The sequence below is a fragment of the Molothrus aeneus genome, chromosome 16 (genome assembly GCF_037042795.1).
Source record: "Molothrus aeneus isolate 106 chromosome 16, BPBGC_Maene_1.0, whole genome shotgun sequence".
Lineage (NCBI taxonomy): Eukaryota > Metazoa > Chordata > Aves > Passeriformes > Icteridae > Molothrus > Molothrus aeneus.
The window spans coordinates 11,391,976-11,407,710 of NC_089661.1; the positions used below are offsets into that span (position 1 = coordinate 11,391,976).

Genomic DNA, 15,735 nt, shown 5'->3' on the forward strand with positions numbered 1-15,735 from the left:
GGTTTATTACAACATGCCTGCTTTTTAAGACATCTCTGCCTGTTCCTCTCAATAGCAACAAAGGAGGGAAATTTGGAAGATGACTTTGATATTTAGGCTATCCTGGGCAGTACCTCGGCGGGCTGGTAAGGAGGCAGTAAGCAGGGAGTGGAAAGTCTGGCCTCCTGTTGCTCCTCTCTCATGTTGAACCTCCACAAGATGAGCCATGTAGTCTGAAAAAAGGAGGAAATAAGAACACATCATCATCTTGCCTTCTTCATTAAAACAGGACAGAATTGGCTGTTTGTACAGCCCTCACAGACAAGAGAATCTGCTGTTCCCACAGACTTTGTAAACATGATGCCTTGAAAGCTTTGGTTCTTTTACAAAGTACCCTCCAAAGTACTTTTTGACTCTGTACATTCCAATCCAAAAAAATCCTCCTCTATTTTGGGAAATACAGCCAAGGGCCACCCAGGTGTCTACAGTGACAACAAGCTGCCAAAGCAGCCTGTGCACAAAGTTTGCTGAACTAGCTTGGATTTTTCCAAGGAAGTCACAGGAGATACTCATGGAAACAGTTCAAGAAAAAGTTAAATGCCTAGTCAGCCTCATCTGCAGCTCTTACTTTTGTCCATGATGTTCTGCTCCAGCGTCTGTGGATCATGAGATACTGCCTGATCCAGGTACTGCAGAAGTTTGCTCATGCTGGAAACTGGGATTCCAAAAGACTGAACAAAGAGAAGCAGCTGCTGTGGCTCCAGGTCCTGCAGGGCTGCAAGAGACAAACACTGATTCTTCAGACCTCTGAACTGTCTATGGAAGGTCATCTTTATTACCTGATCTTTATGCTTTTATCTGGACCAAGAGTGACACGTTAAGGACAGAGCTGCAGAGAGCCTAAAGCCAGAAGTCTGACAGCTGCCTACTATATTTTCTTTCCTCTGCAAATCATTGCTGCCTTATTGCATCTTCCAGTTAATTCACTCACTGGCTAATCTGGTCTTCTGTTTAATTTTATTAGAACTTCAGTAATGCAATCATTTGTATTAAAAAATAACTTCCACCCTATCTCTTGACAGCTGCAGGCAGGAATTATTGAATAATTCAATCACTGGCTATAGACAGCTGTCATTTAATTAGTAAAATGGGATGAAAGCTCTGAATACCAAGAAGAAAGAGAGCACTGATGAGTGGTACAAGGACCAGAATAACTAGAGGTTTAACTTACATCCTTTAGGCACAGCTTTCCACAGCGCTGTGCCTATTGTCTGGTGATTGCATAGCTTGAATTGAATTGTTGTAAAAGAGATAGGACCTCAATTCAGAGTCTCCCATTCCTTTAAAATACACAGAAAGGGGAATATCCATTCAGACTCACTCTCCTACTTTAAAAGTAACATGGGTACATCCAAAGGCATCCAAACAGGATGGCTGGGCACACTTGAGCAAGGAAGCCTCTCCCTTTCCTTTCAGCAGGGTTTGAAACACCAACAGACACGGCCCAGGCTCACCTGCATCCACGAGCCGCGGGACCTCGGAGCGGATCATGCGCAGCTTCAGCCAGTCGGGGAGCAGCAGGGCCTCCTCGGAGGTGTCCACCAGAAAAGCAGTAGGGAGGGGCTTTTTCTCAGGGAACCATATATCCAGTAAGGTGTAAAAATCACCATCCCCTGCTTAAGAGTGGATAAAAAATTATTTCTCATGTTCACAAGTACCTAGAATGCCCTGCCCCTCTCTGTCAATACACCACAACACGCCATTGTTTTGGCATTTCCTGCTGTCTGCAGAAAGGAAAAAGAAAAATAAATCAGCCTGCAAATCCTTCACTCTTTGCAGCAATATTCTGATAAATCTTACAGCTACAAACATGTACTGCAAGGGTCAAGCCTGTGAATAGGATTAACACCAGTCTGATCTGTTAGGAGACAGCAAATAGAGAAAAGCCATCCTGTATTGACCGTTACCTCCCCAAAAAATCTGAGCATACTTCACCAACCTTGAGGTGGCCCCAATGTCAGGAGAATAACCATGGCATGGACCACAAGGATATGCATGGTGGCTGTTTCCCCACTAGTCCAACGAAGGAACACCTGATCCTGGGACTCTGACTGGAAAAAAGCAGGATAAGACAGGATGAGCAAATTGGGGAGAGAAAGGAGAACATGAGAATGGACAAATTTAGTCAGACCATAGTTCCCAACATCTCCAACAGTGGCCAAAAGATACGTGGGATAAAGTTAAAAAGGCATTTTACAAACACACAGGTTTGGCTCTGATACTATGTCACAATCCAATTATTTTCAGATCAGGGAATTCTTGAGCTGGACTTGGTTTATTCAAATTGAGTAACCCATTAAGGGCTCCTGCTAAGCTGCCCAGTGCCTGTGAGCTGTGGGGCAGGGCAGGAGGCACTCACCCAGCTGTACACCTCCTCGCCCTCCTTGCTCTGCCGCATGCGCTTGATGTAGCGCGAGAAGATGGAGAGCAGAGCCACGAGCACTGCATCTGACTCAGCACTGTAGGACAGCTTGGAGAACAGGTGGGACATGATGGTGGAGCGCTCCACGATCAGTCGGGCAACATCCTGCAGGGACAAAACATCCAGGAGGTGTTGACTGCAAAGCACAGCCAGGCCCCACTGTTTCACTGCATCATGCTCTCCAGTTCCCATCATCAGCCCCGTACACACCGCTCTGGAGATCACCTTGTGGAGTCAGGAACTGACACAGGAGGGAAAAGGCTGGTGCTTTGCATACATCTTACAGTGCCTGAGTGGAGCACAGATGCAGTCTGATGCACCCCATTACAAAATAAGCCTTTACATAGCTTTATTCCAAAGAAAAAGATCTCCTGACACTTATCATTCAATCTCCTCTGTGTATCCAAACAGAGGCAATATCACCACATGAGTCTTAAAAGCAATAAAAAAAGCACCCAGGGAGAAAAAAAAGAAAAAAATCATTATTAAAAAAATCACCAAAAGCTTTTCTAAAAAGAAAAAAACTCACACAAACAAATCAACCCAGAAATCTAGTTTTGGTTATAGGGGAATACATAGTCCACCACCGAAGTTCCTGACTTCCCATTCTCTCCCCAAACACATATGACTGCAGGTTTAGCACCTGCTTATTTATGAAACACTGCCAGGTGGTGGGATTTCCATCAAAACACTACCCACTCTTGCATCCCCCATTCCAGCTGATGGGCTGCTGCACCAGAGGTTATTGCTCTGATTACCATTTCATTATATAAACCAAAGACACAGGTTGGCCTTTCAACCCATGCACAGACACAAACATGCAGTTATCGGAGTAACACACTCCCCAAAACTCCTCCTGGTGGTACAGCAAGTCCCATGCCTACCACTCTCCTGGAACATGCCATGTGTCCCCCATACAATCCCTCCTCTCACCAGAGCAAGGTCATTGTGCTGTCCCTGCTCCTCCACTGGGGCATGCTGGGAGAGGTACACCAGGTAAGCACTGATGGTCTGGGGATCTGTCTCCATGTGGATGGCCTGGAATGAGAATTCTTTTCATTAGAAATCAGGATTTAATGAAAACAAGCACCAGCATAAGCAAAATTCTTGTGCAAGCACACAAACATGCCAATATCACAGCCAGATCCAGTTTGTTTAGATCTGTTTCATCACTAGCAGCAAAAGAACAAGCCTGACACTCCTCCCTTCAGCTGCTTGCACCCACCTGCTGCAAGGCCAGAGCTGTCGTGGCTCTCACACTGTCAAACAGTGGCAGCCTTGGGAGGTCTCTCAGCAGCCACTGATATCCCTGCAGCAGCTCAGAATCACCAGAATCTTCTTCCATGGGGTGATCCTTCTCCTCCCCATCACGCATCCCTCCTTCTGACAGCACCAAGGACAGGCCCTGCAAGGTCACACACAAACAGCTGCTGCATTTGAAGCCACAGCTGGACTGCTAGGTTCATACTGGTGAATGTAACAGAAACATGCTTCAAACACCACAGAACAATCCAAATGCAGCACACACAACAGGTTTCATCTCATATAATGTGTTTTCTTGACAGATAACCTGCTTGAAGTTTCAGTCTGAGCATGATCTTTGTGAGGCTTCCTGCAATTCTTTTTGCCTTGTCTATGCACCAGAGCACCAGGCACTCACTCACAAACAACAGCCTCTGCCAATTACTCCACATGGCACAAAATCTCCTGAGTCTACACCTGAACTCCAGAGGAAACACAGTAAAATCCAGCTCTATCTTCAGTACAACTTAGCTGTAGAACAATAACTTCAGTACAACTTAGCTGTTGAACAATAACTTCTGAGCAGCAGGGAGCAGAAGTGTATTTGATGGGGTTTGGAGATTGAGACAAGTCACTGGAGGAGGATGACATGGAACAGTTTCACTGTGCTGGCTCTGGACTCAAGATAACCTAGGGCTCTGCCCTGGGCTTCAGACAGACCCTAGTCAAGATGATTTCCATTCTGCTCACCTTCATGGCCAGGACCCTGGAAGCCACCTGGGAGGAGCTCAGGCGCCGCAGGAAGTAGTCAAGCACCTCACAGGTTGTCTGCTCATCTGCTTTGGGTCCCAACAGCAAGTCTTGCAAACGTCCAAGCAACTGCCTTTGTTTCTGTTGTCTCTGTGGAGTGATAAGTTGGTCTGTTCAGTGAAATCAAATCTGGGATGCACAGAAAGTAGGTAACAGAAGGGATCCCCAAAAGAATGCTCACCTGGCGTTTCTTGGCACGCTGGTCCTTACTCTCACCCTCCTCTTCTTCTTCACCTGAGGTGGACTCATCAGCAGCATCATGAAGCAGGAATTCACAAAGACACTGCACAGGCAGGACATCCAAGGAGCCCTCACTGGACTGAACCAGGTCTGCCAGCCATGGCATTGACTGTGATGAGGCCTGGGAAAGATGAGAGTAACAAGGTCAGCAGAACATAGAGCATAGATCAGATAGAACATAGATCATAGAACATAGATCAGAGAAGCACACTGATAATTTAATTCCTAAGCAGCAAACCACCTTCCCCTAAATCTCACTCAGCTTCCTTTTGCCCCTCACTCTGTTCAAGTTTCAGAGGCAAAGGATCCAGTCCCACCACAGCCCACCTGTCTCTGGATGATGTTGAGCAGAAAGTCAGGATGGCGACTGCGACACAGAAGGTGGCCCAAGCGAAGAGACTGGTTCAGGCTTTTCACCTGCTCCAGGACATGTGGTGGAGGTCTGCGAGGGGGGCCCCTGCCACAGAAACAGCAAGTTACAGGCTGATAGATCCCCACTCTGATGTGAGGAGGATCAGTCAGTTCTGTAGTGCATAAGGGGTTTATAGGAAGGTGGCAGGAAGGTTGGAACCAGATGATCTTCCAACCAAAACCATTCTGTGATTATGTGATCCCATGGGCTACCACACCACAGGGTTCTTCTTCCCCACATCAAGCACCCTGTGGGGGAGCAGGGTTTCCTGATAGTGCTGTTAACTAGGATTTCATAATGGTACTAGAATGCAGAAGGCTACTTACTGAGGGTCCAGACTTGTCAGCTGGGACAGCAAGAGGCTGCTGCTTTCTGTAATTGTTTGTTTTGTGGAGGCAGCTGCCAGATGACCCTCAAATGCAAGAATCTCCTGTTTTTCTCTCTGCGAGATTTGAAGTTCACGATTAATCATCTCTGTGCGTGTCTCCTCATCCGTCAAGGTACATTGAGGATAGGAATAATTACTGAGAAAAAAAGTTTAGAAAAGGAAATGGTTATCTTGTTCTATTCAAAATTCATGAACCACAGTCAGAAAGAACACAGGACCTCAGCTCTGATAGACAACATAGAAAAAACCAAGTAGCTTCTCAGTGGAGCCAGGAGACTGAGACCTTCTCAGCAAGGCACAGCAGTCATCCCCCCATCCCTTTTCTCAGCTTTACTCCCTTGCTTACAATATTCTTGTCAAGGGAAAGCACTTTTCCCACTCCAACTGCAGTGTTGATGCCAGTTTATTTTACACAAGTCCCACTGGAAAGGAAGGAGTTGCATGGCACAAACTTAATTCAGAAATGTGTGTTTTCAGTGATCTGTTTGACATACATAGGGATTTAACCATACTAACTTGGTCATGACCATTTCCATGAGCATCTTTAGAGAGGGGTACTCCTCCCAAGCAGCCAGACCTGCAGCAGAGAATAGAAGAACAATAAGGAACACAGGAAAAAAATAGAGCCTTTATATATACTCCAACACATTGCAAGGTGGGGAAACACAAGCTCACTTGAGAACAGCTCATAACACTTAAGAGCACAAACAAGGCAATTTCAGCCACATGCTAGTCCAAATCCCACCTGCACACATTTTTCACCCACAGGGGATACAGTTATTTAAGTGCAGTTCCCTAACCCTAACCCAGCACAGGCCTTGCACACAAGCAACCAGACTTCTGCAGAAAACCCCTTGGCCAATTTTTACAGCAGAACTGGCATCCTGAGAAATGTCCAAACTCACCAATATTTTCAGGATTGAATGCAGCCACTACTAGCAGAAGAGGCCAGGCTTTCCAGTAGAGAGTAGAAATAGCTAGATTTGGAGGCTGGTACCTGCAAAAGCCACCAAGAGAGATAAGTGGTCAAGTTTGGTTCCTTAGCTCATCCCAAGTCTGCTTTTCTCCTTCATCATGCACTGTTAGATTCAGTCATGCCAGTTCTTTTCTCAACAAAGAGACACCCACACACACACACAAAAATCCTTTCAGAAGGGAAAGCAGGATTCAGCTGAAGATTTCTAGGGCAAAAAGGTCAGTGTTTGCAGACCAAAGTACATTCCACGACTTGGGTCTTGATTGCTCTAGAGAAATACCCATCTGAACATGATCCTGTTAATCTTTGTCATTTTATTATTACAAATTTTAAGAGAAAAGCATCTTAAAATCTGTGAGCTGGGAATGTTAGTCACAAGGTGAAAGTGAGCTAGATCACAGCAAGATTATCTATATGATAAGTCTTACCCTGGAGGTAGCTGGATATTCTCTGGATGGTGATAAGTGCACAGATTTAAGACTGCATCGATCAGCTGGATTCTTTCTACCCTCAGGACCTCAACATCTGGAGAAGAAAAGACTGAGCAAGTTATTGACCTGTCTACCTGCCTGAAAGTCCTTCAAGAAAAGCAGCACAGTGTAAAAAAATTTTACTTCAAGCAACTATGTTATTGTGGGCTTGCTCTTGTGATATTACAAAAACTAAAAATCAACATTTAAAGAGCAACAACACTTAAAAAATCCTATAAGTCAATATATAAGGATATAGAGCTTTTCAGCAGCAATCTGGTTTAAATTCTTAAGGGTACTTTTTTTCCCAAATGCATCCAATATGATACTTGTAACTTTTTCAGAACTTGGATACACTCCTTCAGGTAAGCAACAAATCTGCTCAGAACTGCTGGAGCTTGGAGGAACTAAAAATGCATTTCAACTTTGTTGCAAGTTTTCAGATTCACTCTAATTCTGAGTCTTCCAGTATATGAAATGGTGCAGGATATAAAATCCTATATGAGAGGCTGGAAACATACTGAACAGCAACAAAGCAAGGAAAGTCTAGATCCTTCCATAAGCACTGAGCCCTTCAAGATCACTCTTTGCCATTAACCAGTCAGCACTAAGAGCATGTAAGATGTTTTAGAATCAAACCCTGACAACACCCTCAATTCTGCCACAAACACATACAGCTCAGCTGAATGGATGTATTTACCTGCAACGCAGGAATTTAGACAAATGCTAAATGAATTCATAAAAGGAGTAAGAGTAAAGATTGCTTTTGTAACTGCTATTCTGTAAGTGTCCCAATAATGGACTTGAGAAGAGCACACAATTGGTTAATTAATTTAACTTCCAATCCTTCCATTTTTGCATAGCCTACAAATTTCATTTTACAGTACGTACAAAGGACTAAATTGAATTTTAAAACGCTGACTCAAAACTCTGGGTGGTTGTTCACATTCCTTCATTCTCCACACAACCAATAATTTCCCAAACACTCCACGATACAAAATTAGTAACAGAGAGAAACAGTAAGAAAAAATAAGAAGCTCCTCAAGTGAGAAAGCAACTGCTGGCTTTGAGCCAAATGTTTAGCCATCACGACTAAAATATGCTTTAAGTGATGCAAAGGCTCTTTGGTAGGTGGCAGGAGCTGTCTCAGCCCTGGGTGGCAATAGGAGGATGTGGAGACAGAAGCCAGCACTTGCTGGTGGGAGCTTGTGCAGCCTCACCATCTGCTTGCACAGCTGCAGCCCTCTTCACCAAGTGGTCGGCGAGCTCCATGGCATCGGCGGGGCCCAGGGGCAGGTCCCGCGACAGCCCGATCACCAGGATGCGCATCAGCGTGTCCTCCAGGATGGGCACCTCCGAGCACAGCCGGAGGAAGAAGCTGCAGGAGACACCAGGCATCAATCACACCTTGCACAGCAGCCTCCTGGAAGCCTCCACAGACCTTACAACGTATCTGAGCAGAAGATACATCACAGCTTCTTTCCCTGGATCTCCAGCTCCAAATGCAACTATTTGAAACAAATTATTATCTGAGTGTCCCTTGCAGTGCCTTGTACCTCTATGCTTCAGCTTCCTTGAGTCTGAGCTCCCTAACCTTACCCCAGTTACCCACACACTGTGGGGCTACTCTCCTTACAACTACAGTGTCAAGATACAGAACAGCTTGGCACAGGGAGCAGGAATGAAGGAGGAAGAGAAACAGATGGAGAGTGGAACAACACCCCCCAGTTTTATGGCAGTGTAACAGATGAAGAAAATCTGAGCACAGTTCCAAGCCTTTCCAACACAGAGCTATATAAGGATGACCAGAAAACACCCATTCCTCTGCCTCCAGCTGGAGCAGCTCCCCACCTGCACCCACCACAGGAAGGGCACGCACTCACTTGCGGTCACTCTCGGGGGGCCAGTTGTCCCATTTGTAGTAGGTTTCTGGCTGCTCTGTGAAGAGCACCTTGTGGAGGCTGTAGAGATGAAGAGGACAGTAAACACCATCTGTGAGGCTTAAGAATACATACAACAGTCCCATCTCCCTCAAATCCTGCTAAAGCTTCCCAACCTGCACATGAAGGAGCCCCATCAGATAACTGAGTCTAGCAACAGTAACAACATGATCAGAACAGAGAGGACTATGCAATCAACATGGGCTCTGGGCTTTTATACTTTCAGTAGCCTGTCTTGCTTACGAGTAATTCTGGCTTGAACTGTCTCAGTAATGCCTTGTGTGTGTCAAGACCCCAGAATACCACCTGTCCTCCAGAAGACAGAACAATCTGTGGAGCCTTCAGCCACAGAGCCTTAAAAAATACATCAAACAAAAAAACAACAAGGAGTCCACAGGGAATTTGTTTGGTCAGATAGCTAAAAATCCCCTACTGAGTGGACCCAAATAATATAAATCAGAAATATTTTCCATTATCATATAAATCAGAAATATTTTCCATTATCATATATTTCTGAATGCATCTGAAGGAGTTTCAGAGAGGGAGACAGTCCCTGCTAAAATTGTTTCTGCTCCCTGTCTGAAAATGGGAGAGAAATCTAACCAAACCCTGGTGTATACTTGGCTTTTCATCATATATCAGTGCTGGGGAAGGGACTGGTTATGCACAGACATGACCAGGCTGACTCTCACCAGTGCACATAGTCCTTTGGAGCCAGCTTGCTGATAGATGGAACAACTGTATGCAGCCACCAGACAGCATCACGCTGGATAGCTGCAATCTGGTTCTGGAAAGAGCGCAGCACTTCCAAGTCTGAAAAACAGTCAGGGCACAAAATACACACACAGGCCCCGTCAGAAGCATGGCGGTTTCAAGACAGTAACCAGAACTCTGAGGCATCAACAGTAAATCACAGAATGGTTTGAATTGGAAGGAACCTTAAAGATCATTTTGTTTCAATTCCTGCACCACACGTTCCACTAGAGAAGGAGAATCAGAGGGGTGTATGAGAAGGACTTGAGTCCCCTAGCTCTGGCAGAACGTGTTCTTTGCTTTCTGACACATGCTGCAGCAAAACCCCCAACACAAAGCACAGATGGATGAGTTTTGTGAGAAGAAGGCACATGGGCAGTCATGTCAGTGCCACACCAAAGGCCTGTCTTCCCAGCCCCTTAATCCTTACAGCTGCCCCTTCAGGCCTGAGGCCCCTCCTCCCACAGCTCCCTCTCCCCAGCCTCTCAGCCACTGCTTCCATAGATACAAGAAGCACTGGCCATGCAAATGCCACATCCCCAATCTCTGTCAGCCCCAGGATGACAGCAGGCTCCCAACCCTAGCTGATGTTCTCCCAACACCAGGGGCAGATATCCACTAAAATGCTCATCCTCAGAGATAACCTAGGTTCTTCTACTTACTCTTTTTCTCTCCTTTGTCCCAAGCAATTCCAGCCTCCTTCACCTGGGCTGTGATACCAAGCATCATGGAGACAGCTAGCAGGTCGGTTATGTGGATGACAAACCGCTCCTTAAAATAGAAAAGAAAAAAAAAGAGTTGAATAGCAACAACCAGAGCTGCCTTCTGGAAGTGTTTTGTCATCAAAAATGATGAACGTGGATGTTTGAAAATGAGATATGGGAGTGCTGCTATGAGACACACAAACAGTGACTCACTCAGATACCAAAGAGCAAAAGGAAGAATGGCCAGGAAAGCAGACACGGAAGAGCTCAGGGCATCACCGGCACATCCAGCAGCACAAGGGTGGAGAATGGTACCTTGAATTCCATCTCTGCGTACAGGGCCTCCTTCCTTTCCTGCATGAGACCCAGGCAGAAGGCCTGGAAGTTGATCTCATGCTTTGTCTGCTTGATGATCTCTCTCAGCAGAGCCCGTGAAGCTCGCAGGTAATCGTCCTTGGTGGTCAACAGGTCCTGGAACACCATTGCCAGGTACTGGGGCCACACAGAGAGAAAACATTCAGTGCACTGTAATGGGTCTGCATCCACAAAATGAAGAGACACAAGGAAACCATGCTGGAGGTATCCTGTCCTTCATACCCCTGGGGAGCGGTAATAATGTTTCTCTCATGAAACTGCATTATCACCCAGAATGTGGGGGTTAGAAAATGTCCATTTATGTTTATTCCTAGCAAGAATAATTATATAATTTCAAAATAGTATGATACAGATCAGACAGCTGTCTCTGAAAAGATTCATCTGGGGCTCAAAACAACTAAATCTCTCAGGTGGGGTTCTGGGGTTACCATCAGTTATCCAAGACATCACCTACCTTTGGAGCTTGCTCTGAGCTGTGCTGAAGCACAGTATACAGGATCTGCATGTTGTTGGGATTTCTTGCATTTGACAGTTCATTGAAAATCACAAACTTAATGGTGGTGCCCAGGTTATCCCTGTGTGCATTCAGCAGCTCCCTGCAAGGGAAGACCAGGGATACCTGAACTGACATTTCATTGCAGCTGGACACATTCTTTTCATTTCTCCTTGAAGTATTTAGCACACAAAAGTGAAAAGGATGGAACAGCACATATCAAAGGACAATATCAAAGGACTACTGAAAGATTTCTAGGACAATGAAATTCATTTAAATGAGCACAAGACACTCTGTGCCCCAAGCTGGTATTTAAAACCAGAGACATTGAGACTGTCAAGTCCCTGGGCATGTCTCCCACAGTGCTTTCCCTTCCTGTCACAGACCCAGTCACTCACCTGACACACAGCATGTAGTGGTTGAGAAGGACTTTTGGCTTGAGACGAATTTTGATCAGGTTGGAGATAACTTCCATGTCCTCTGAGCTGTGGGTGTTACAGTTCATACACACTGACATCAGCAAGTCCTGAGCTGGCTTGGTCAACTGCAGAAAAAGAGCAGAAAGACTCCAGCCACTCGCCATTACAGACCAGAAACGTAACTGGAGTACAGCATGCAGCCCTCCTGGCTGGACTGCAGACCAGGGCTGTGCTCCAGCTGCTCCTCTCCTTACCTTTGGGTTCTGCAGCCACATCTCCAGCCTCTGCACAGCCATCTGGCGCACCTCTTTGTAGCCACAGGTTGCTGTCAGCAGGCGCAGGAGGTTCCTGGAGACGTTGTCCATGGGCTGGCGCCGGTTCAGCTGGTCCCGAAGCATGTCTAGCACATATTCCTCCACACTCTCTGCAAGGTCTTCATACCTGGGCCACACAAACTGAATTTTACTCATTTCCACAAAAGACAGTCCAGGGATCAGCACTCTTTCTTGTTTGTGGTATGACCCGCAAACCAAGAAAATCCTCTCTTTTCTCTTGGCACCAGTTTTATCTTTATTGACACCCCCCAACAGATGCCACAGGAGCACAGAGAAGGAGCTTCCTGCCACAGCTCTGCAGGGTGGGTGAGCACAGACACATCTACAGACACACCTGCACACAACTGTGCTAGGAAAGGAAGAGGCACTGTACCTGGGCATGAGCTGGCCCGCCTGCTCGGGGCTCATTTTCTCCTCTGCAATCAGCAGCTCACTCTGGCTGTCCTCCTCCTCTGTCATGGAAGGGTGTGGGCTACTCCCTAAGAGAGACCAGGACACAGCACACTCCATGAAAGAACTCCTCTCCCTACAGATCCATCACTGGGCACAGCACACAACTCCTCTCTAGAGATCAACCACTTGTGCTCTGGTTTGTTCAGCTTCTTTCAGGGAACCCTTTCAGCAGACCACAGCCTCTCACACTGCATCCCATACAAGCCCATTTTTCACTACCCCCAAACATCCCCTGGACATGAAAGAGCCCCAAAAAGAAGAAAAGCAATGCCTGGAACTCAAAGCCTGGTCTATGTGGCTCCATCTAATACCAAACTATTCTCACAACCAATAAGCACTGCAGGCTCCATGCTCTCCCTAAACCTTTGTTCCCGGTTCCCAAACATCTTCTTACCAGCACTAAGGTCCCCTCCACTACGTCCAACTTCTCCATGTAAGAGCATGGTCTTAGGAGGCATCTTGGTGTTAAAAGCTGTCTGGATGTTATCCACAAATGTCTTGCAGTGAGGGCTGTCCACCCAGATACGCTCCCCAAGGGAGTCCTCGATGTACACCTGCAGCAGGGAGCACAATCCATTTCCATGGGGTTAAGCAAAGGAGTATTTGTGAGTTTTTATAAATTTCTAATGTATAGAAACTAACATAACCAGTGCATGGATGAAAACCAGACCAGATTATCATAAAAGAGAAAAAATATACACCACCACATCTCAAGCTCTACTGGGCACCTTCTCAAAAGAGATTTTACAACAAGTTATACCACCAAAATATAGAAGCTGGTCAGCTCAGCCTTTTTAAGTTAATGAGCTATTTTAATCCCTACACATCAAATAGAAAGCAAGGAGTCTCTGCAACATCAATACAGACTCTCAAAGATATCTCAGGAAAGAGCAGAAATAAGGCAACAAAAGGCAATGGAGGCTATGTTCCAGAAACCCATGGAGAGTTTTCTTTACAAGGATGGGTCCAGACTCCAATTTCTGCCTCCTCCAGCTGCATTCCCACAGTGGATAAGAGGACACTAACCACCCCCTTCCCTACAGCTGAAATAAATCCTGTGCTGCTCTCCTACTCCAACACATCCACATTTGCCAAACCAGCCTGCCCACCACTGCCTCAGTCAGCAGAAATCCCCTCAATTCACCAACCTTCACAAAGATCTCTGGCCAGTTCTCATCCTCTTCGTAGGCTGCCATGAGAAGGTTGCATGCCAAGACAGACACAAGACTATTCCCTTTGGCTTTGAAATTGATGGAGGCATCTCTTCGGAGTAGGCTGCACAGTGCCTGGAATAACATCCACCAAAAAATAAAATAATAAACAAGTCATCTATTGAGAAAGCATGCAGAGAAGGTGCAGAAAGAGAAATACAAATTGCAGCAGCTTGCCACAGAGCTCTGGTATTTACAAAGCCATGCAGACCACGCACTGGCCTGAGCAGAGAAAGTGCAACTCTGCTCACAGTTTGGCAGGAATGATCAGTCAGTGACTTTGTGAGTCCTCACCTCGATAACTCCTTCGGTGGCAAATATGTTGGGTTTGATTTTTGCCAGGTACATGAGGCTCAGGTAGAGAGTGGTGTCAGGTTTGGCTCTGTTCATCTTCAGCTGCTTCACAGCTCCACACAGCACCCCCTCAATACGGTCATCGTTGCCTTCTGCCTCTGCTGCCTCAATCTCATCCAGCAGCACCGTGGGGACGACTGCAACCACCAACACACAGGCATCAGAATTTACCCTCATGCCAAACGACCACCCTGATGTGCTGCAGGGGACAGCAAAGCACAGACCAGCTCACTTTTAGCCCCTGCAATAGCTTTTCCCTACTCAATTGCCATTAAAAGTTCTGTTTCACAACTGACAATGCCCCTTCATTGTTTTTCCATGATAGCACACTCCTCTGAAAATGTATCCAACATCAGAAACAGAATGACAATTTAAAAGGCAACATCCAGACCCAGAGTTTGCTAAAGAAGTACGTGAATAAAACACCACAATCCAGACTTTGAGATCTCCTCAAAGGAGTATTTCACATACGGCTACTAAACAGCTGTCAGACAGAATGAACACAACCCAATGCCAACAGAAGAGAAAACCTTGACTCCAGCCCCATATCCAGGGAAGGAAACCCTCGAGGACAGCACATAATTGCATTGTGGTCTTCCAGAACGACTCCTGGGATGAGACTCCAGAGCAAGTAGAAGTTTCCCCGAGGCTTCCGTGTGACGGCAGGAGCGCAGCGAGGCCTCACCTTCGATGGGGATGACAGACGGCTCCTTGATGGAGGGCGAGATGGCTCTTTTCTCCGCCACGGCCGCCTCTGCCAGGCGTCCCAGGGCGCTGAGGGGCGGCGTGGAGGAGAGCTTGGGGCGCTTGGTGAGCCCGGGCAGCCCCGCCGGGCCCGCCAAGGCGGCGGCCGCGTCCCGCTTGCGCTCCGAGGGCAGCCCGGGCGGCGCCGGCTTCAGCAGCGTCACGGCGGCCTTGCCCTCGCCGCTCTGCCCCTTGGAGCCCAGCGCGATGAAGTCTCCGGGCGGCGGGTGCGCTGCGAGGGGAAACACGGAGACAGTGAGGGACAGCGACAGTGAGGGACAGTGAGGGACAGCGCCCGCCCGGCCCCGCGGGACTCACCGGAGGGCTTGGGCACGGCGCTGGGCCGCCGCACGGCCGCCGCCTTCGGCCGGTTCATGGCGCCACCAAGCACCGGCCCAGCGACGGACCGTGCGACAGCCGGGACGGGCAGACAGACACCGGGATCGGCAGCCGGGACCGACCGACGGCCGCGGCCGCACGGAACCGGAACCGCCGCCGCAGCGGCACCGCCCGGCCCGGCCCGCCCCGCCGGGCAGCGCCGTCTGGCGGGCGGGAGGGGGAACTGCAGCGCCGGGGGATCGCGGGCAGCCCGAGGTCAGAGAGGCTGCGAGGTGTGGAATATGTAAATATCTTCTTATAAAAATGTGTTCTTTGGTGCTCGATCCGTCTGTTCTCCCACGCCGCTAGCAGCAGGACAAGAGGACATAGTCTCAGGCTGCACCAGGGGGTGTTAAGTCAGACACCAGGAGGAATTTCTTCACAAAAAGGGGGATTACATGTTGGGATGGGCTGCCCAGGGTGGTGATGGAGTCACCGCCTCTGGAGGTGTTCAAGAAATGACTGGACGTGGCACTCAGTGCCATGGTGTATGGAAAAGTGATTAGTTCACGGCTGGACTTGATCTTGGAGGTCTTTTCCAGCTTAAATGATTCTGTGATGAGAGGATCTGGGATGA

At 47.5% G+C, this 15,735-nt stretch overlaps 1 protein-coding gene across 1 annotated transcript in view; it reads right to left on the reverse strand.

Moving 5' to 3' along the window:
* The window catches only part of INTS1 (integrator complex subunit 1), a 28,247-nt gene extending 13,091 nt beyond the window's left edge, over positions 1-15,156 (reverse strand). Inside the window, exons 1-28 of the mRNA XM_066561147.1 lie at positions 15,099-15,156; positions 14,722-15,012; positions 13,977-14,173; positions 13,620-13,757; positions 12,866-13,025; positions 12,392-12,497; positions 11,938-12,124; positions 11,663-11,808; positions 11,226-11,367; positions 10,712-10,888; positions 10,355-10,463; positions 9,632-9,752; positions 8,883-8,960; positions 8,220-8,377; positions 6,958-7,054; positions 6,459-6,550; positions 6,070-6,130; positions 5,492-5,689; positions 5,081-5,210; positions 4,695-4,874; positions 4,454-4,603; positions 3,687-3,866; positions 3,395-3,499; positions 2,399-2,566; positions 1,979-2,090; positions 1,494-1,655; positions 608-754; positions 114-212 (exon numbers count right to left, since the gene is read on the reverse strand). Of these exons, the coding sequence (XP_066417244.1) occupies positions 114-212; positions 608-754; positions 1,494-1,655; positions 1,979-2,090; positions 2,399-2,566; positions 3,395-3,499; positions 3,687-3,866; positions 4,454-4,603; positions 4,695-4,874; positions 5,081-5,210; positions 5,492-5,689; positions 6,070-6,130; positions 6,459-6,550; positions 6,958-7,054; positions 8,220-8,377; positions 8,883-8,960; positions 9,632-9,752; positions 10,355-10,463; positions 10,712-10,888; positions 11,226-11,367; positions 11,663-11,808; positions 11,938-12,124; positions 12,392-12,497; positions 12,866-13,025; positions 13,620-13,757; positions 13,977-14,173; positions 14,722-15,012; positions 15,099-15,156 (3,949 nt within the window). The remainder of the gene's footprint in view (positions 1-113; positions 213-607; positions 755-1,493; positions 1,656-1,978; positions 2,091-2,398; positions 2,567-3,394; positions 3,500-3,686; positions 3,867-4,453; positions 4,604-4,694; positions 4,875-5,080; positions 5,211-5,491; positions 5,690-6,069; positions 6,131-6,458; positions 6,551-6,957; positions 7,055-8,219; positions 8,378-8,882; positions 8,961-9,631; positions 9,753-10,354; positions 10,464-10,711; positions 10,889-11,225; positions 11,368-11,662; positions 11,809-11,937; positions 12,125-12,391; positions 12,498-12,865; positions 13,026-13,619; positions 13,758-13,976; positions 14,174-14,721; positions 15,013-15,098) is intronic.
* Positions 15,157-15,735: the final 579 nt, after the last annotated feature.